The following is a 21,358-nucleotide window of genomic DNA, read 5'->3' as shown; positions in this document are numbered from 1 at the left end:
TCATACAAATGTAGAATACGTAGTTCGTAGGACACTTATTTCTTAGAGTATCTATTGAACAAGTAATAAAACAACAACATGCATTGGTGCAACATGAACAGAATTTTGGCTGACCTGACCTCAACCATGAACAGATACAGGCGACGGGCGGTATAAGGTTAAGTGTCGGCACAGGTTAAGTGTCGGCACAGTCTCAGTCATTTTTTATCCTAAGAAAGACTGCAGTTACGCAGTATTCAGTCAACAGAAAATTTTAGTCGTGAATTTTTTGCACTGGAGCAAAGTTCATCTTTCAAACGTATTGGAAACAGTATAGTTACACATGCGATTCATTTCAAATGCAACCAGGTAACAAAATCGTACTTGTCTGTACAAAATAATGTCATGAAACTTTATACATGAAATGTGATTTCAATCAAAGTTAGTGCCTGCCCATTTTGTTGACAAGTCCACAACCAGTTATTAAAGGGAAACAGCGTCTCCTGGCGGTAACAATAAAAACGAACAACTCCAGTGTGTTAATCGGTCATACATAGTATCTAATAAATTTTGCACTACTTACGTTACAATTTATCACACACCGATCTTTCTTTTACAGTGACATGCTATCCTACACTCCTGTCGGATCCAATGTTAGCACAAAGAGACAGATAAATATCTTATTGACATCATGATCAACTCGTTGTTTTCTTCTGTGACTGTTATCTTCTCCAAGTTGGAAGACGAAAACAGATTTTGTCTTTCTTGCTTTCCAAAACACTCACAGATAAGACTTTTAGCTACCATCGTTCAATGTGAACCTTCTTAAAGTCACGTTCGACTCGTCAATAAATAAAAGACATGTACATATTACATGAACAGCCTCATGCAGAATGTCCCCAAAATGTACAATCGTGTCCATTCGTAACAACATACTCTTTCATGTCAAATAGCTGCGTACTGTGATATAAAAATACTAACGTCCTAGCAACAACAATTTCCAAGTACCTCCTTCCAAATGTTCACATAACTTCAACGATACATGTTCAATGTGAAAATGATAGTTCAACATTAGCTACCCTGTGGCATCTGTATACGGCTTCAGTAGACGCTCAATAAGCGTACGAATAGTAAGGAGGTTCACGATTCTTAGTACGCATGTACAACGAAATGCATTATGTGTGTATAGGTATATATGTGAATGCCCCAGAGACATTAGCAAACACATATGGACATTGTTATAGATTAAGACCATGTCGAGACAAGACTTGTTTAGAAGTTTGGGGCCTTTGATATATTACTGGTAATGTGTACATAGAATCGCGAACCCGTCATTCAGATGGGCGGCAAATGATAATGTAGTCTGGCTATTCGAAAATTCCTGGCGTTATTGTTTTTAAAGGATATCATTGTAAGTTGGATGTTCAGACATTGTTGAAACACAACTTCTTTAAACTTGCTTTCAAATCATTAATGAATATATTAACGATTCATTTGTACATTAGGTAAACACTTTAACTACAGTTTATCACATTCATAGTTTTTTATATATATATATAATGTACATTCCAACATTGCACTGGTCACCTGATTGTAACACTGTAGAAACGGTTAGTTTATTTCGGTCGATGTTTCGACCGCTTTAGTATTTAAAACCGCTTGAAAAACGACCTCTAAAAGCTATAAGTCTCCATTCAGGGCCAGGCCTCCGGCAAGGACGACATCCGTGCATTTCAGATGAGGAGAATAAGACGAGACTCTAAAGGTGCTAAACATGTGGACTCGTTTGTCTCCATAGTGAGACTGTGTGGTCTCACGTTCCGTACTCCGCGCACAGACTCGGGTAGAGGATGACACTGTGCTAATAGGCTGGATCGCTATTGTTAGCCCGGTATCCATCCGCTTCTGGCCCCGGTTTGCTCCTATATATGATCGCTTTACTTTAAATGTTGTCTGGTCCCAGCATGTCAATGCGGATGGGTGCCAATAGAGAAGCAAGATTCATGATCAGAGCTAGAAAAGGATGGATACCAGTTTACATTATTGTATCATCTATCTTACTGGCCAGAGTCTACTCTTCCCATAAGCTGCCTTTGTCCACAATATGACACTTTTCTCGAATCAAAGCAAGTGTCTTAAATCAACCACCTGTCGTCATTGTTATCTAGCCTACGGCGTTAAGACATGGCAATTTTCTGGTTCTTATGGGACTTATGGTAACCGTATTGCCATGGTAACTACGGGTGACCGCCATGTTCTCATATCGTCCTTTGACTTCAGCAGGTGTTTGGTCCTTGAGCATGTCCGGAACACCGGAGGCCTTCTCGATGCTGACCCCGCAGCAGCAATTTTCAACCATGGTGCACAGCTCTCTCCCTCTCAAGGAAATGACGTATCGTGTCCGGAAATGACGTTTCTACACATACGTGACTCTGTGTTTCTGATGCGAACCGTTACTTTGCTGCTGAACTCTTGGGTCATTCTTCAAGATATTCTTGATGTCAACCATAATGGCAAATTCTAAACAGAAAACAAAACAAAACAAACTTTGAGTCGTCTTCAAACAAAGGCAAGAAATTTCTTGATGACTGTTCTTGTACAGTGATAGTGTGGCGGTTAGGTTCGAGTGAATTAGTAGTGTTTCTTGGCAACTGCTGCAAAAACAAAATTGATTCAAAATCAATGCCAACAGAAAGGCTCAGGAAACAAGATGGCGGACAGACATGGAGGTGATGACGTAGATTGGTGACGTAATTCCACTACCTCTTTGCCGCGTTTCTTCAGTGACGCTGCCCGTGGCTTTCAACCCTTGGGTCGTTCTTCAAGATGTTTTTGATGTCGACCATGATTGCGAACTCTGTAAGGGACATAACAACACACACACTCAACATCACAAGTCACAACAGTTGTCTTCATGACACTTTTCTTACAAACTATTTCAAAGGGAATTTTTTTCAACAAATTAGAGAGTTGGTCAACCAGAAGTAGCTGGACTGGGACTTCCTACTCGGGTCTTTGCATCACTTTTTTCTCAGCTTTGGCAACGAATTTCCAAACAGAAACCTGGTTATCTTCAACAAAGCCGACCCCATTGCTCACGTGTCATGTGAACACATGACCTCACATGAGCAATGGTATCAATGGGAGTTGGAAGTCTATGTGATCTCCCGTCTCGGTTTTTAACATTGCCATTGGCACTCGTGAACGAGGTATTTTCATTTCACCAAGGGCAACACCTGGAAAAGTATACATGTACCGTTACGTGATTGATGAAGTTGTTGGGGACAGCCGATAAGAACTCAGTATGTTGACCAATATGGAGTCCCAATAAGAAATACCTTGCTTTTAAAGGTCTCCAATCTTAACCAATCAGAGAATTGCCGAGGAAATGTCTGACGTTCCACCAGAATCATATAAAAAGCTAAATTTCAATATACCCGTATCAACCAGCCGATTGAGTCATCCATAGTGTCTCGTTTTTCATGCCTTTATATGTACGTGCCATAAAAACAACCTTATCATACAAAACATAAGCAAACAAACAAACAAATAGATGGTAAACACACAAATGAAATGGCTCCTCTGAAAAAGGAGAATAAGAAACATGATCATCCATCTAGTTAGGAAAAATCAAAGTATTAAAAGGCATTGCAAATACTGAATGAAATCTAGATAGAGGTCACCGTTGACATCATCGCATCTTTACCGAAGTAAACAAGGGCTGGTAAATATATGGAGAAATTCGGCAAGGGGAGATCTTTTTATTTAAAGAGACTATTGAATTGATAACTCATCATCATGTCCGTCTGCCTAAGTAATGCAGGAAAAGGTCTTTAAGCCCAACTTTTAATGTTAAGTTTGTAGTCTATTCTGATTTGACGTTCTATTCTTTTCTGTTCGATGCTGTTCTGTTCTGTTCTATCCTATCCTATTCTGTTCCAGCCTGTTCTGTTTTGTTCTAGTCTATTCAACTTTCTACGCTGATAAGTATTGTTACATCATCACCACAGGTGAACTGTTTTTGTTTTTTTTTGTTCCTCTCTTGAGTCTCATCCCTTCAGATCGCATGGAACTTGTGTTTATGAACCGAGGTGTTCTCTTAGGGTGCGATCCATCAACCTGCCATGCTCCGCTAATACTCTCAGTACTAATGCACACCCAGGACAACGCCAGTGTCAACATGGTTTAGGGTACATCGTAGACAAACAAAAAGATGCACTACCGAAACATTGATAGTGGTAAGGTTTGGTGCCTGACTGTCTGTGGCAGATGTTCTTACAGGTACCTGAAGTCGTCTGCTGATGTTTCTGGTGGTAATGTGCACTCACTGCAACGCTAGCTTAAATATACAACCTCTAAAGTCTGCCCCTAATACATACCGAATCGACAACGTTTGGGGCCCCACTGTTCTGTAATGAACGGAAATTTACTAAGAAGTAACAAATAAATATCCCACGACTCCTCTACGTATTGTTACTAGTTTCATAATTATGCAAATGAGGTTTTGATTAACATCTCATGTATCAATTGATCACTTCCTGTCTCTCTATTGTGAACATGGCTAGCATGATCGTTCAGTATAATATAACCAGCTGCTGCCGCACCGCGTGACTGCGAAGCTGGTGTGTTACGCCGAAAGGCGGTTATACCGGCTATATAGATACAGATACAGGTACATGATAAAAAGATATAACTGCGAAAACCAAAACAGAACAAAAAGCAATATTAGTAGCTCCGTATATACATGTACATGTATATAGCCCCTTCCATGACCTGGACTGACATGTGTGAGTAATGACTAGTTCTACCACCTCTGACCTGTATTCCTGTACTTCCTGTCGCTCCGCCATGTCTGACCTTTGCGTTCATCTTCCCACTCACTAGCTGTCACTCAAATAACTGCGCGCACACTAGTCCAAACAAAGTTATACGCTGAAAATATAATCTCCGTCCAGGGAGCCAATGAGTGATCTGTGATATCCGCAACATGTGTGACCACCGCTAACACTACAGATAGACCTGGGGAAACTCGAACTTTTTAACCATCCTAGCTAAAAGCTGGTTTCATAGAAAGATATAGGGGATATGTCATCAGTGCACCGCATATCCCATACCCACTGTTACAAGTGTTAGCTGTAATCCTGATAGCGGCAATCAGTAAATCTTTACCATGCGATAGGGGCCGATTATAAGTTTTCAGGCCTTCTAACTTCTTCTGCACATGCAGGCGTCACAGGCGATGGTTTGTAGAGCCTGCGATAGAGCACGAGTCACGACGTCCTTCCTGCCTTATTTAAGGAACGAGAGAGTCTAAAAGTGCGCCATTCGTTCCCGTGTGATGTTGCCAAGGTTTATGCCCCCCGGGTGCCAGTTGACGACTGATGACGGATTGCAGAAGTGTCTATTAAGGCGCATTACAGTCGCTTGGGAATTCTGCTGACAGGCCCGTTTCCTAGCCGCCCGTGGCTACAAGACGTCACACTCCTAAGGGCCCTAAGAATTCAATGACAGGATGAGTACGTGATGTATGTGGCGGGAAGACAGAATTACATAGCAGCCCCGGAGGCCCACTGGAGCCCATTAATTTGGGTAAAAATCCATCGCTACAAAACCGGCATTCCGCAATGCGTGTAACCAAGGGAATTTGAGGACTTGGGGTGATTGATTACATGCAATTCAGCTCTGCAACAACTTTTAGTTGCTGGGAACAAACTTCAGAAGTTTTCAAGCTCGAGTGAAAGGTTCGGATGTCAGTTGTATTTTGTTGGGCAATCCAAATGAAAGACGAATTTGCCGCGGAAGTATTTGGTATCAGTCCCATACGTAACAGTGTCATGTACCAGTTTTAAATGGCCGCTTTATAGTGTGCTCGCAAAACGACATTGTCCCTTTGGTCTCCACGCATTTAAAAGGACACAAAACCCGAAAGTACATCGTTACTCTGTCATGAATGAATAATGGCCACCCATCCCCCGGCTGCAATCGGTCATTCGCTACTTCACGGATTGAGACTTCCTGTTCGGGCCTTCGTGTCGCTTCTTTTTCATGTCTCGCAACATGCGATGAATTGCTTGGAGGAAACTGATTGTCGGCAGATAAGCATACGTATGGGAACCCAACATCTAAAAAGGTTATACTGTACAAAAAGGCGACGTGATGGAAGCTTTTACCCTTAAAGGCTCAGGCCCAAATCGATAGGAGTGTTACCTTGGCATTCAGCTATCACTCCGCTGATATCAGTCATCTTCATGGGACCTGATGTATGGAATAGATGACCTACAAATTTTCCAATACGGATATTCAGTACATGATGTGATTGATTTTGTATTTCCGATTCAGGCCTTTAAGTGTAAGTTGGTCAATCAATCAAAGAACTTGATTAGAATTTGACAGACATGAAAGGTCTGATTTATTGCTATTTATGTTCTTTCCGTAAACGATTTCGCAAACGGCTTGACTTTGAAAGTATTTTAGATATCTGTATAGGATGTCTATATCGTTTTGACATTGTACATTGCGGATTGGAGTGCAAAATCGTAACACAATTGTCCCAAGAAAACCAAGGACCTTTGGAAAACGAAACGATTCAAAATCGCAACAACAGTCACACAATTATAAAAATTAAAAACTACAACCGCCGAAATCATCAAGATAAATGTACAAATGTACATACATGTCGTTGATGAAGAGATGTTCGACTTCATTGCTATGGAGCAGTGTCGCTTCGTATAAAAAGGATCGTTTCCGTACCTCTTTTCTACATTTTGGTAGTGAGATTATGGTGCTGTGGTCTTTGTACTTCAGGTGAATAGATATTTTCTTTCATTCAGAGCCCTCACGACATCAATGGCTTGAAGAGAGGAAATTTCAATTGAACAAGCCTGCAGCTTCAATACCTAGAAGTTTCAAATGCAATACCACTTAAGTTTGATGGGACGACTTTAGTCTGCTACATCCGTACGTTATTATTTGAAGTAAATGGCCATATGGATGGTCGTGTATACCTTGAAAGTTTCCATTCACTCCGTAAATGTATATCACTCTTACCTTTGTGTTCTCCTATTTACGGAACAGATGACCTACAAATGTTCCAATATCATGTCTACTCAGTCGGAGTCTGCAGCTCGTTTCCTCTGTGCTGTAGCCGATTTACGCAGCTATAAAGAACTCTCATCCGGTCGGTACACGGTCGTTTTGTTACACATTAAAGATTCGTCTTGTAATCGACGGTGTTGCAGTGTACTTTATTCTGTCCACCCACGCATACAATTCCAACTCAGTCATTACCCCCATGAAATATCAATTGTGTGTGTGTTTGTGTGTGTGTGTGCCTGTGCGTGTGTGTAATGTGTGTGTGTGTGCGTGTGTCTGTCTGTCGGTCTGTCAACAAGATAACTCAAGAACTGCTGGATAGATTGGTTTCATACTAACTTGGTGTGTTTGTGGGATGTCACCCTTGATCCTACAGCGGAACTTCTGGGTTTGATGTTTTGTGTTCTGAACAAGCTGTGGTCACGATTTTTACATGTGGGATAACTCTTGTGCTTGGGAAGAAGTAACGTAAATTTCTGGAATTGCACAGGCTTTTTTGGCAGAAATTTCCGAAGGTGATAACTCAAGAAAGGAAAAACGGATTTTCCTGATTTTCGTTAATGTAGGTAGTTTACAGAAAGACGTACAAAATGAAATATCGATTAAGTTCAAGTCATTAGCTGGGTTCTAAAAGTTGATTTAATTGTCAATTGTTAATTGTTACCTTTCTTCTGTGCTGCTTAAGAACAATACTCCTCGTCTGTCCAAAAGCAAAATAGAAAAAAAAAAACTCTTACCCCATCATCTTAAGAAATACAGCATTTGATTGGCTCTAACGGTAACATTCTCCCAGATGACGTTGTGGTGCCGAATGACCGAGTGGCCAGACATCACGAGTTCGATTCCTAGAATTTCTGGCTAGACGCCGTGTCCTTGGGAAAGACACTTCACCTATCCAGTTGTAAAATGGGTACCGAGTTTGTATGGGGAGGTAAAAGGTGGTTTAAGGAGATGGATGGCCTCCAAATTCCAATAGACATAGTGAATAATAACCACAGCCCTACTGCATTAGAAAAAGCCATGAGACTACCTTCACCTTCCAGCAAATGGCCCAAGAAAGACTGAGAGGTCTAGAAACTAGTGGGTGATTTCTATGCATGCCGCCACCCCACAGATAGCTCACCTAACCCCCTTACAGTGACCGTCACGCTCCCATCATCTCGGTTGATCTCTACGATTTATTTGGGGACATTAATCGGAATGAGGTTCAGAAACGACGATCGAATTCCCTTCACAGGCCCGATAAGTGTTCATTATACATGCCGTGTCGCCGGGAAGGCGGTAAAATGGCAGCATCAGTCATGGTGACAGCCTGCGCTATCACCCCGTGTTCCAGCTGGATATGTTCCATTGTACAGACAAAGGGTGGAAGGGAGAACAAAGGCGAGATTATATCCACCTGCTTGCCGTGCCAGGCATCAGTGTCATCTTATAATTTCCTCTCTGTTGCAGCTGGAAAACTACTATTCCGTCACGTTTAATTTGAGGTTAGCGTTACGGGTAGAAGAATGAGTTTTCTTGTACACGACCATGCAATTGTCCACTCAATCAGAGTCTTGGCCTTCTGCCTGCTACTGTTCAGGGGGTTGGAATGACAGGAGCTACTTCCAAAAGTTGCTAAGGATGCAGACATGGTCAGCCGTATCGGTACTATTTTTGAACATTCTAGAAACATTGAATCCAATTTGGACTATATGGAAACACTTTGAAAGGCTGATAGATTGAGCGTTTAAGATAAGATATTTCAATGATTTGTTATTGTGAAGTAAACTACGAAATGGCCTCCACATTTTGCTCAAGTCTCTAGAACTACAAGTCTGAAGTAAAGACGACTCTGCCATGTTGGTAAAGCAGTTACCATTCTTTTGTAATGTTACTTCTTCAGTCAGTTCCTTACTCTCGTTCCAAACATACATTGTCATTTGTCACCAGCTTTCCTGTAGCAGAGTTCCCACCTAGTACCCACATTTCAAACACCATACAAATCCATCCAAGCTTAGTTTCTATCCTTCTCTCCAAAACTTTTCCGTCGCCTTTCACGACAGAAGCGTTTGTTCAAAGGCAACGCGGTTGCCGCACATGCGTCACTGTCGCCTGGATCGATACCATGAAGAATCGTGGCGCTCCGTAGTTGTGTGACAAATCACCGCCAAGTCTGGTCACATACCAAAACTGCTACCAGAATCAGTCCATCATCATTACTGCTGGCATGCGAAATACCTGAATGTTATTCCTTCTGTCTATAACGTCCTGACACTGTTTGATCAGGTCGAGTCCTAGGTAATCCACCAAGAGCCGCCCAATTCCTGTGGTTCTGCCTGTAGTTAAGACTCAACAAATAGAAATCTAATGTCTATAAACACTGGGATTGGAGTGCCGAGAGGTAATGGCTTTGTTGGCGCAGGTAATACAGTCCATATCGATTTCAGCATCTGTGTGATTGCGCCTGAAATTGGGGACCCTAGGGAATAGCAATTGGCACTATTATATAAGAGAAGTTTCCCAACTTTGGTAAAGTTTCGAGACTTCGAAAAAGTTTACGTTTCATCTTTTGTATCATAGAAAGCTGCCTAGCACATTATTTTTGGAATTGCAGGGGTCGGTTTTGTTTGAGAGTTTGAAAGAGAATGACTCATTATTTTTGCTGTGTAGATAGCTAGACATGATTAACGTTAGATGCTTGCCATTCAAATAAAAAAAGTCTACTGCGTTCAATGACTAGTTAAACATGTAACAAAAGTAATTGAGGAAGAGAAAACCATAGACAGATAAAAACTTGAGACCTAATTTGCATGATCAGTGAGGAAATAATTTCAGTGGTAAATGAGGAAAATTCTTTCTTGTGGCATTTGGAAGTTAAATGAAAGTTAACGTCATCTAACATAGATTATGAAAATCAGGATCTCATTTGCATGATTGATGAGGAAATGTTATAATTATTTTTCAAGATAAGACTTTTATCTTATACTTTGGACAACTTCTGTAATTTGGGTGAAAAAAGATGATCAACTGGTATAATCCATGAATCAAACGAAGACCTTACATAATCGTTGAGAAACATTAAGTACCATTCGTAAATTGTAATAAACTTCATTTGGCGAAGTTATACGTCCAGGAACTCTAACAGTTTCGTTCGTCCTTTATACCAGGCTAAATCATACAGTCCCTCCGATCTGTCCGTGTCGTTTCTGTGTAAATCTAGTTTACAGAACCATCTCAGCTGTAGATACATCAGACTGATAAAGGTTCCCCAACCCCCGAGTATCAGTCTCCATCGCGCGCGGTCCTTGACCAGACCGCGGGTCGCCATTGTCTCGCCGCTGCGCATATGCTGCTCATTCATTATCGCTTCGCCACGCAATCAGCTCGGCGCCGGCCGGGCCATCTGTAATGAGTCCATTTCGGTCTATTACTCAGGCTCTCAGAGGACGGACTCATTCATAACCAGTAACCACCCTCTAATCTCCGAGCTGGTGTAAGGATCCGGCACATTCTCAGTGAATGAGGAATGAGCAGGATCTTTACATCTGCTTGGAGATAAGACACCTATTTCTATGAGACAACAATTATATAACAATTCTTCATGGAACGATGCACACCAAATAGTTCCACTGCCAGTCTACATTGATATCAAAAGATGCCTTTTTCTCCCAAGCCATAAAAATTAGGGTATAGTTTTGGGTGTGTCAGTCTGTGTTTCCAAATTTTTGTAGTCATCATACTAGTAACTCAAGGACCTCTTGATGGAATACGATCATATTTGATATACCAAATATTTGTAATCTGGGCAAGTATTGGGAAGACAAAGCTGAAGGTAGATGTCAGCCCCCTGGTCCGTGACCTTGGTACTGCAGCGAACAAGTCTGTTTATCGTATCTTTTTACCTGAATCCCGATTCGCGAAACCTGGCATGACCTGGGCCTTGAGGAAGTTCTAGCCGTTTGTCAAAGGGCCCATATAACCAGCATGTGACCCTCACATGACTGACGCGTAAACATGGAGTGGCCGTGGCGTACCTTCATAATCTATTTGTCCATCTCCGTTGATGTCGGCAGCGTCGATCATCTCCTCCACCTCCTCGTCCGTCAGCTTCTCCCCCAGATTCGTCATGACATGACGTAATTCTTCTGAACTGATGAATCCGTTGCCGTCCTAAGGAGGAAATAAGGAACTTTAAGGAAACTTTGTAGGGCGTTAGATCTTTCCATTCAACAGGTAGGTAGGTAATCTGCACGTAAAGCTATTTAGCATAACCACCGTTACTTTCCTCATCGACGTTCCGACTGTTTTCAGATTCTCCTACTACTAAACAGAGCCTCACCCGCGGCCTATGCAATATACCTTGGGAAATGAACATGTTGAAAAGGCTCTGCTAAAACGGGGTGAGATTTCCACTTTTGTGGGCGTGACCTCGTCACCAGCTGTCAGCCAATAAAAGAATCGGCTTTTTCTAAGGAAAACATTCAGGAGAATCTGTGGTACGAACTCTGCTAATCCAAACCGCACGGTGGCGTTGCGGCAAGGGGGGGGGGGGGTGCGGTCCTAAACGAGACGAAATCCTGATGAAGAAAACTGACTATGGTGGTATTTGTGTAACAAGAGCTTGACTTGTATACTGAAGTGGGACTTTTGTTCCTACAGAAAAAGACAAACGGGACTCTTGACTCTTCCTTCCACCTTCGCCAGGGGAAATGACACACCGTTTCCAGTACGTGACCTTTGACGTTAGTAATAAGCCATTCATGCCAGGACGACTATATCGTCCCCCGTCCCCCTTTAAGGATAAGCTGATGGGTCCCAGCACACTTGCAATTATCTGGCCACCTCGCAAAAAAAACTGATTCAGAGTCAAAATCTATTTGAATCTACGGAGCGATAAGTAGTGTGTGCGCTGATATCAAAGGCATCTTTTAAGAAACACACTCATGACCTGGGTCCTCCTAACATCCTTTAGCCCGAGTACCATCCTCTGGAGTGTCCCTGGCTCAGAATTATACTTTCGTTCGCTATCAGTGGTTAGCAAGCGAAAGTGTTGAGCCAGCGTTCACTACGGAGGATGGTACTCAGGCTAAATATCCTTGCATTTTCTGTTGAATGTTGTTCTGAGACAGTGTCCTATGATGACCTCAAATCCGATCACGTATGGCAACAGCTACGAATCAGTGCAGTGGGCCCAGCCAACATTGCAGAAGCCAATCAAGGGTATCACTGCTGTAGGGATTACCATGCTACTTCGTAGTCGTTTCTCTGTCGGCTTCTCTTTGGAGCCGAATCAATCAGCGATAGTAAAAGCCTTTACTACCAAGATATGAGCAATAAGGAGACTTAAATGTGCATCACAAAGCTCGAGCCATAATGAAATTCAGTTAGTTGGTGCTTGAGGCTAATGAAATCACGGGAGAGTTGTGTGCGCACGGTACATCCCGAGTCTAACAATACAAGAGTTTTGTAGATGACACAAGAGTAGTAGCTCATCACTTCAGCACATTGTTTGAAAAAAGCAGTCAAAATTGCCCCAAAAATACCAGGGGACCGTAGTCACTATACACTGGGCAGGTAGTCACTATACACAGGATTCTTCGTGTGGTCAGATTGGTCAGGGGTGCTTACGTAGTCGTGGTCACTTGTACAGGTCTGACTGTTTTAAAGTAAAGATGAGTTTTTTGTTCCATCTATGTTTTATTCCGTATATCCCAGGAGTTTTGGGGTTTATGTCCGGACCAAAAGGAGGCCCCTAACGAAGCAAAAATGTAAATTACATATCATCACTTACTCAGACCTGCTAGGGATTCGAACCCATAACCTTTAGCTATAGTGTGTAAGAGTTCCAAGAGGAAGGTTGAAGATGAGCACAGGACCGAAGGAAAAAAAATCGTACCTTGTCGAATACCCGGAACGCCTCCTTTAGCTCTGCTTCACTGTCTACGTCACTCTTCATGGCTTTCTGCATCATCTGTAGAAACTCGTTAAAGTCTATCGTGCCGTTCCCTACAGCAAGAGGTATGAAACAGTACGTTGGCGATAGTTAGTAGGAAAATAGAAGTTCTGTTTCCGGTCACCAGACTAGACACTTGGGTCTACTGCTGCCAAGAGGCATGAAATTTCAAAACAGAACTGCATGCAATCTTTGTCAAATCTTCTTACAGACTTTCTGTATTTCACAATCTAACAAATCCATAGATTAACCAGTGAATCCCTACCGACCCTAATTTTTACAGGGCGTCAGTGTCGGTGTCATGATAGTAATGATTATCTAAATGCAGAAACATTACTCGACATTTTGTGTGCAGAGGAACTGATGATGACGTACCGTCCTGGTCCACAGACCTGACCATGTCCTGCAGCTCCTGTTCTGTCGGGTTCTGACCCAGTGACCTCATCACACTGCCCAGCTCCTTCACACTGATGTCACCGCCGCCATCTTTGTCGAAAAGATTGAAGGCTTCGCGGAATTCTGAAAATGAAGTTAAGAAGTGTTAACAAATGCAAATCTCAACACTACTACGTGTAGTAATAAATTCGTTTTAAGGTAATAGAAATTAATGAACTTTTGTGTTGAATCAGAAGTCAACATATTTTTTTGTGTAGAAAGCTTAAAGCAAAATACTTCAATGACAAACTTCAATGACACAAACTCTTGTGTGAGACTTTAGCCTTAAGATTGCTATCATTACCTTAACCTTGACGTTAACCTTAAGGTTACAATCGTAACCGTTAAAATAGACTGTAAACCCCTTTATGGTAGACTTTGGTGTTAAAAACGGAGTATAACCGTGATGAAAGCCCATAACCTCCACTCCAGGGCAGACTGTAAACTTTGCTTAAGAATGGAATAGACTACCGGGACTTTCATTACATCTAACCATAGCCTTAATGGCAGACCATAACATTCATGACAGAAATTCAAGTTCAGACAGCATGTCGTCTTCAACGCCGTCTGCGCCATGTACACCAAGAGTCTTTTCGGTTTAGACGGGGTCCCATGTTTTAGGAGAGTCACACCTCGAGCACTTTATTTAAAAAAAATTACCACGCTTATCAGCAAGAGTCTGGACAAAAAACTTGTGGACAATCCTGATCTTAAGAATATCCTGCATTATCCAAAACTATAAGCTATAAGACACCAAGTAATTCCCAGAAAGTAATATCGTGGTGAACCACAACATTCAGAAGAACGTGTAAGCTTCACGAAAGACCAAAACCAATTGAACAGGTCATAACCATCCTGACAGGAAATAAAACTGATATTTCAACTCCCTGAACCAATGACTTTTCAGACGAGTAGTGAGTAACTATATTGGAAGTACTTTGTGGTACACGCACCATCGTGTTTGTTTCAAATACATATCATGATTAGGCATTAAAGAATCTTGTCCAAATTGTCCCACGTTAAACTTAAGTTGTTTTATAATTGTTTTAAATTGTTCTGTCATACAGTAGACAACCTGCAGTTAGTCTGCAGACGCATGGATAGATATGAATGAGCATGCATCGTTTAGAGTTTTCTGAAACTCACCAACTACAGGAACATTTCAGAAATCACGTCTCCGTGACGCATACAAATCAGAACATCGCTGTTTGGTTTGTTACAATCGCATGCCGTGGGCGTTTGTCACCGACAGTTGAAATGAAATTTCATGCAGGTGGACACAGATGTTCGGGAGGAAATGTTGCGTGCGGAAAGCTATTGCCGTAATTTCGGCTGGGGCCCATCTGGTGCTATATTACCGACCACCATGTATTCTTTTCTTCACATGTGCTCAGCTAGGTTATCGTATTGTCTGTCACAAGGAGCATTGTCTGTAATGGATCTTCTTGCCAGTGGCTGCAGATAGTTACAGGAAATTTTGCATGGAGAAAGTTATGGTTGTAATATCTCCACTGGGCCATCTAGTCCTATATCAGCAGTCATTCGCCGTGTGTCCTTGTCTGAAGTACTAGTACCCAACTTATCCTATTTCTCAAACAAAGTTAGAACGGGTTCTCAGGTCAGTAGACAAATGTTGTGTGCAAAAAGGTACTGCTGGCTTCGACATATCTAGTGGTACATTACCACACATTGTATGTTATTCCCTCAGTGCCCAAGTTAACCTGGATGTCTATCTCAAGGAAAGTTGAAACGATTACATGTACGCATGCGCAGCGAACTGTATTGTGTGTAATATGCCAAATGTGAAGACCCCTAACGTGTAATCAGTTCTCGACTTGCATAACAACGTCCAGGAGTGTCTTCACCTTTGACATAGTACCCACAATGCATTTCGCTGCGCATGTGTATTCAGAATCTTTAACCTTATGTTCATTTAAGTGCACATACGAACTCACAGGAACTATCCTGTGTAAAAAAAAACCTGCGGTATTTGCCATATCTTATAAGTGTTATAACGTTATCAACATTCATGTGGTGAAATTGCACGTGTTTTCCTCGTATGTGTTCAATCTACACCGCCTGGAGTGAACATGGAGGGGACTGGAATAGGATGATTATTCTGTGCACATGACAAGTGAAGCTGCGCTACATTCACATGTTTCTGGGAAGGGCATTCAAAGTACTATTTATTAACCATTCCCAATGTGTGGTTTGGGACGAATCGTGCAGTGATAAGTGTCTGCATGACGCACATCATCGTAAAAACAAAATCCGCTGGCTTGGTGAAACAGTGAAGGCGACTCTTGTAGAAGAGATAACGTTGTATGCACTGAGTTTTCCTTTGAGCAACAAGCCCAGCACTTTATTTCGGAGTAGCGCCCAGCAACGCGCGAAAACATCAACATGGAGAGATAAATCCCAATGTCAGCTGGCTGTAAGGTTTGCTTTTGATAAGGGTGCTAAAGTACTCTTCAAGATTTAGAAAAGTTGGATGCTGCAAGTTTCTGTGGCTTAAAATTTTCTTCAGTGTTAGTACCATTTGCATGAGAAACGTTCCTGGGTTTCTTCTCGTACGCACTGTAAAGCACCGTCTGTAGACCTTTGACCACGATGAGGCTAGGAATGTCGCCATGTTAAATGAGGTCATCGGCATTGCCGTGAGAAATTTGCTAAAGATATCTGGAGATTTGACCTTTCGGCCCCAGCGACCAAGTTCAACACAATCCTACTCCACGTTTATTGAAAACCTGCTCCGAGCAATCGACCTTTGGGCAACTTGAATCCTGTAGGAAGATGTCAGGGACTAGTGGCTGGAGAGCATCTACTGCGCATGCATGCACTTACGAATTGCCTTTGTACAGTTTGTTTACATTGAACGGAACTGAAGTACGTAAACGCTTTTTCCAGAATCTGTGTGCACCTTAGGGCTCCAAATACACATGCGCATATGCAGGTTAGAGCAGGTAATTTGGAACCGTGCAGATGTTTCTAATAATAAGGACCCAACCTGCACCAAGTCTGAGTACAGGGTACTAGAATTTTGCTCACTGTGTATTGCTGCGGAATGCTTAACAAGGACTTTGGCAAACAAAACGTTGAAAAGTTTGATTCATAATTTATAAAATCTCATATTGTAAAATGGTGCAGGGACATTTTGTTTGGTGAAGATGCATGTTAACTGCACAGAAGAAAACACTCCACAGTTACTGTTGATTGTTGCTTTATGTTCTTTTTTAAACAAATAATGATAAGATATTCATGACAAGTAGATGTTGATTTTGATGGAAACTGCTGAAAATATCTTGCCACATAGTGGGCAGGGAGAATGTCTTCGCCAAATAGTTTTTATTAGCGTCTTTTAGAGTCCTTGCCCTCAACCGACTCGAATACGACTGCAGCGCTAGCTGGGCTCCATAAAAAGTAACGAGGTGTTAGATGGGGGCGCTCGTCGTCAGATGCACCAGTAATCGGGTATTTTCCCATTCGGCGCGTCTCAAACACCGGCTTAGTGAGCTTGTGATTACGTCCGAACGACCTGCTATCGACACGTTACATCATCGAACTTTGAAGAAAGTTTTCAGAGCATTAGGCTGTCAACAGAAAAGTGGAAATATGGTGTCCCCGTGAAAGTGAGACATTGAGACCTTTACGCTGACACCTGATAATAGAAAAAAAAACGTTTATAGTGCTTAATTAAATGATACAGTTAAACCCACATAGTCATACCCCAATCCCATTGTCGTGGCGACCATTGAGTGACCACTGAGCGACCAAAGTACACATCATGGATTCCAATCATAAAAGAGCCATTACTTTGTGTTATTTTGGTCGCTCAAGGGTCTCCTTCCAGTACAATGAGGTTTCACCCATTGATGCATGCAGGACATTCATCGGCATAAACTATAACGAGGTTGTACTATATATTCCATGGACCAACAGCCCCCACAACTCATACTTTTATATGATGGAATCCAATTATAAAGTCATATAAATGGGGTAAGGCATTTCCCGAGCAGTCTTCGTAACCCCTGCTTTGCCTATATTGGGTCAGTTAGTCCTCACTCTTAGTGAGCAATTGAGCTGGTTTCAATGATGACGTTTCTGACCTAGGGAGAAAGGATGCTTTCACAGTTACAATTCAACCCGTAACCTTGGAGTGGCCTTCGGCTCACACCTTGAAATGCCCTTCAGGTCTTGTTACATGGTGACCATTACGTAAAAGATGATCACACCGGGGTAATCCTGCGTGAGGAGGATAGCACCAGGACGCGGGATGGACCACTTGGTGAAGAATGACCCTGTCGTCTGGAGATACCGTCTGAAGAAACGGTCATCATTCTCGGTCTACTCCTCGTACGTCATCAGTAATTCACAAGAACACTGGTCAGGTTCAACCAGGGACAGCAGCGTAATCTTGAGGAATTATCAAAGTTCAGAAAGCTATCCGCAAATCTGTGTTCAAAGGGAACACGCATCAAGTTTGACCTCCTGGGCCGCACTGTTTTTAAACATGGTATCGAAGAGAACAAGTAGGATGCCTGTGTATGCCTCTGTCTGAGGGCTTCTGGGACATAAACGTCTAGAAATGTATCTAGAAAAGAACTGTTTACAAGTTAGTGGCCTGAACCTTTGACATATGACTCATAATGTATTGAGATGCCGCATGCGCAGTTGGAACCTCATGGACTTAATCTTATTCAGTCCGTGAAGTAAAGCTGAGATTGATATATGGAGACAAACTGCCCAATCTAGTCGTTCCTTGGGGCTACTTTCCTATGCCCCGCTCAGGAACACTATCAGGCATAAATCAGACGTCTACATGATAAGCGCTTTATTAAACCCCGCGGGTACCTTACTATGCAGGGATGGGGATGGGCGCCTTGTCTGTGCGTGTGTGCGTTTGCCTGTGTGTATGTTCGTCTGTCTGTGTGTCGAATTGACTATTTATCCAAGAGTGTATTTCTGTTCGTCTATGATTTGCCATACCCAATACACAAGGCAACGCTATGGGTACTTATTTTCACCTGAGTGAATTGTGAAAGAAAGTCGTGTAAAAGTCTTCTCAAGAGCACAACATCGGGACAAATCAGCGGTTTTGAACCCGTTACCTCTGGGATCTGGGTCAAACACCTCAGCGATCGCGACACACGATGCCATTATTGTATAGTCAAGGCTTTTGCAGATCGCACCAATCTTTCAGATTGCCAATTACATTTTCTATCTTTCATTCTTTTCTTGGAAATGTATAGATGTCTCACTAAAGACATGGGTGCCAAACTTCTAAAAGTCTCAACACAACGGATCATTCTCACGGCAACTTCTGGTAATGAACACTGCCTTTGAGTCACCCTTCTGAAACCAGAATGAAGTCCAGAATATCTTTTCCCATTTTCTATTGAGTGCGCAGTGAAGGCTTTAACAGATCACAAATACACGATCTCTCTTGCTCTGACCAACAGCCATATTTCAGGCGCTCTCTCTTCAGCAGTCCGTGAAGCAGTGATAGCTTCTGGAGTGCGTCCTCTTTATCCAGGACATCTGAGGGCAGAATGGAAAGGCGCTGCGCCACAAGCCGAAAATGAAATGGTTATCATTTTTTTCATCCACAAAGCAACACATTAATCATTGTTGGTTTTAAGAGATAACATGTCGGCGTATAACAGGTGCGTGTGTCGCAATGCCCACAGAAAATGGCCACATGTACAGAGAATGGAAATGCCCACAGAGAGTGGAAATGCCACATAAATGTACACCTAGACCGCCTTTGTTTGTATTGAATTCCAGTTATACTACCTCATGGTGCAACAAATCAAATTTGTAACAAATAAAAGTACAGGTGACATATCCGTATATATCTATTTGATCCACTAACAAGAGGAGGACCCCTATTTTTTTTGCTAAGTCTAGATATATCTAAATCCTTTCTTTTGCCTGCCACTTTACACTACACGCCTGGTGTAAGGGTCTTGGAATTCCTGTGCAGTAACCAGGAAAGCACATGTGCAGGTATGTGACGTTAAGTAAATCTTTAGGACAGTACACCCCGAACCCGGAAAGTTATGTACACGACCAGGACACAGTGAATTTCATTGGTGTTTCAAGGTCTTGATACTTCCGGAAATTCTCCTTTTTGTGCAGAGATAAGTATGCTTTAAACGTGCTGAACGTGTTGCCCTCAAACACGCCCGAGGGACGCCACTAGCCGAAGCAAGGTACTCAGTTACATCGGGACCTTTCAGGTACCTCCGGGTTCCGAGTCAACGATCCGATAAGGCCACCATACCTTCCTACCGCCGATACCACCGGTAACAAACTTGCCGACCGTCGCAACCAATTAACTGCGAACTTTCGGAATGGACCAGTAACGCCCCCCTCCCATCGGTAGGCAGAGTTGATGATTGATTGATGTCAGCATCTTTGATGATGTCGGACTAACCTGCCGCGAGGCAGAGACGATCTCCGAGGACAGCCCTCTCACCACCGGACCAGCCGGAACAGTTTGATCGATGGCCCTTGAAACTCGTGTGGTTATTTCCACTCAACCTTTCGTCCATTGCTCTTACCTCGAATTGGTTGTCACCAACATTAATGTCTTCATTTGTTTCTGGCCATCACACGTTAATCACGCCCGGTTCTACATCCAACGGACCGATTTCTAGTTACTGGAACCAACAGTCTGTATATAGGCGTCTATATCTATTACACTGGGTTTCTTCATCTTATAATTGCCGTCTTCTGGAGTCCTTGGTCCCATGGCCCAGACGCCTCCATAAAAGTAAAGACGTGTCATGTTTACGTTAAGTAGAAATTGCTAAAGAATATACCGTCAGTGGACAAGGAAAGGATCTTCTTTGAATAGTTTTGATTACCGTCATTGGCCTCAGACAATGCTAATGATACGACTGCAGCGCGCGGGGCTCCGTAAAAGGTAACGAGGTGTTAGATGGAGCCGCTCGTCGTCCAATGCAGAAGTAATCGCGTATTTGCCCGTCCCTCCCCGCCCGTCTCAAACACCGGGTTTGTGAGCTTCTAATTACGTCCCAACGACCTGCTATCGTCGGGGATTGACACGCAACATCAACTTCAAAGAAGGTATTTAGACTGTGAGTGGAAGGATGGAATTGTGATGTCCCATCTAGAAAGTAAATCTCACAACCGCTATTCTAGCACTGTACGGAAACGGCACTTTATGCATTACAGGACGCTGTTGAGCCGAAAGAGATACACCTATGTCTACTGAGGCAGTGGTCGTTGAGCGATCGAAATTCTCATCAACAGTGCAAACGAATTTCGTTGATGAAGTGTAATCGTTGTCTTTCCAATCATCGTTTTGCACCATGGACCATGTTCCGATAAGTGGTTCAAATTAGCCTCCATAGCAGGCTCTCTTGGCCTTTTTCTCGGCTCATAGTACAAGCGGCAGTACAAGCGACCCAGTACAAAAAGGAAATGGCCAGAAAAAGTTTATAATGAGCCAAACAAAAGAGAAAATAGGCCCAGAGAGCCTGCTATGGAGGCTAGATTCAAATTTAGCTCAACAGTCTCCAGCCAGAGGAAATAGAGCCTAAGAGACTCACATAGGAATACATCGTGACACTGGTGAGGAACACTGCATTTAAATTGTTATAGGTCATACACATCCAATTTTCGCTTCGTGGTCTCTATTCAGTGGAAATGGGGCATTGATAAACCACGTGTGAGTACCAGTCTGCATTGGCTTCTATTACATCGGCTTAACACACCGTGGAAATGCGATGTCGCCATAGCACGATTAGTGTTTCAATGGCGTCTATTGGAGATAATGACCGGGTCATTACCTATCATACAGGTACAGGGGACACAATGCTGGGAATCAATGATGATCCACAGGGGAACACCAACAACAATAGGATATAGTGTTTCCGTGATACGTGATTA

The 21,358-nt window shown here is 42.6% G+C and overlaps 1 protein-coding gene across 5 annotated transcripts in view; it reads right to left on the bottom strand.

Moving 5' to 3' along the window:
• Positions 1-1,528: 1,528 nt before the first annotated feature.
• LOC118411489 (calmodulin-alpha-like) overlaps positions 1,529-21,358 on the bottom strand; it is a 51,286-nt gene continuing 31,456 nt past the window's right edge. For 3 of the 5 annotated variants that reach the window (XM_035813785.1, XM_035813782.1, XM_035813781.1), the window contains exons 3-6: positions 13,382-13,525; positions 12,950-13,059; positions 11,088-11,223; positions 1,529-2,499 (exon numbers count right to left, since the gene is read on the bottom strand). In XM_035813785.1, the coding sequence (XP_035669678.1) occupies positions 2,396-2,499; positions 11,088-11,223; positions 12,950-13,059; positions 13,382-13,525 (494 nt within the window). In that variant the 3' untranslated portion in view covers positions 1,529-2,395. Of the gene's footprint in view, positions 2,837-11,087; positions 11,224-12,949; positions 13,060-13,381; positions 13,526-21,358 lie in introns of all 5 variants that reach the window. The other 2 variants (XM_035813784.1, XM_035813783.1) reach the window with 2 other exon arrangements.

Source organism: Branchiostoma floridae, chromosome 3 (genome assembly GCF_000003815.2).
Source record: "Branchiostoma floridae strain S238N-H82 chromosome 3, Bfl_VNyyK, whole genome shotgun sequence".
In the NCBI taxonomy this organism is placed as follows: domain Eukaryota; kingdom Metazoa; phylum Chordata; class Leptocardii; order Amphioxiformes; family Branchiostomatidae; genus Branchiostoma; species Branchiostoma floridae.
This window is presented reverse-complemented; position numbering and strand designations above follow the sequence as displayed.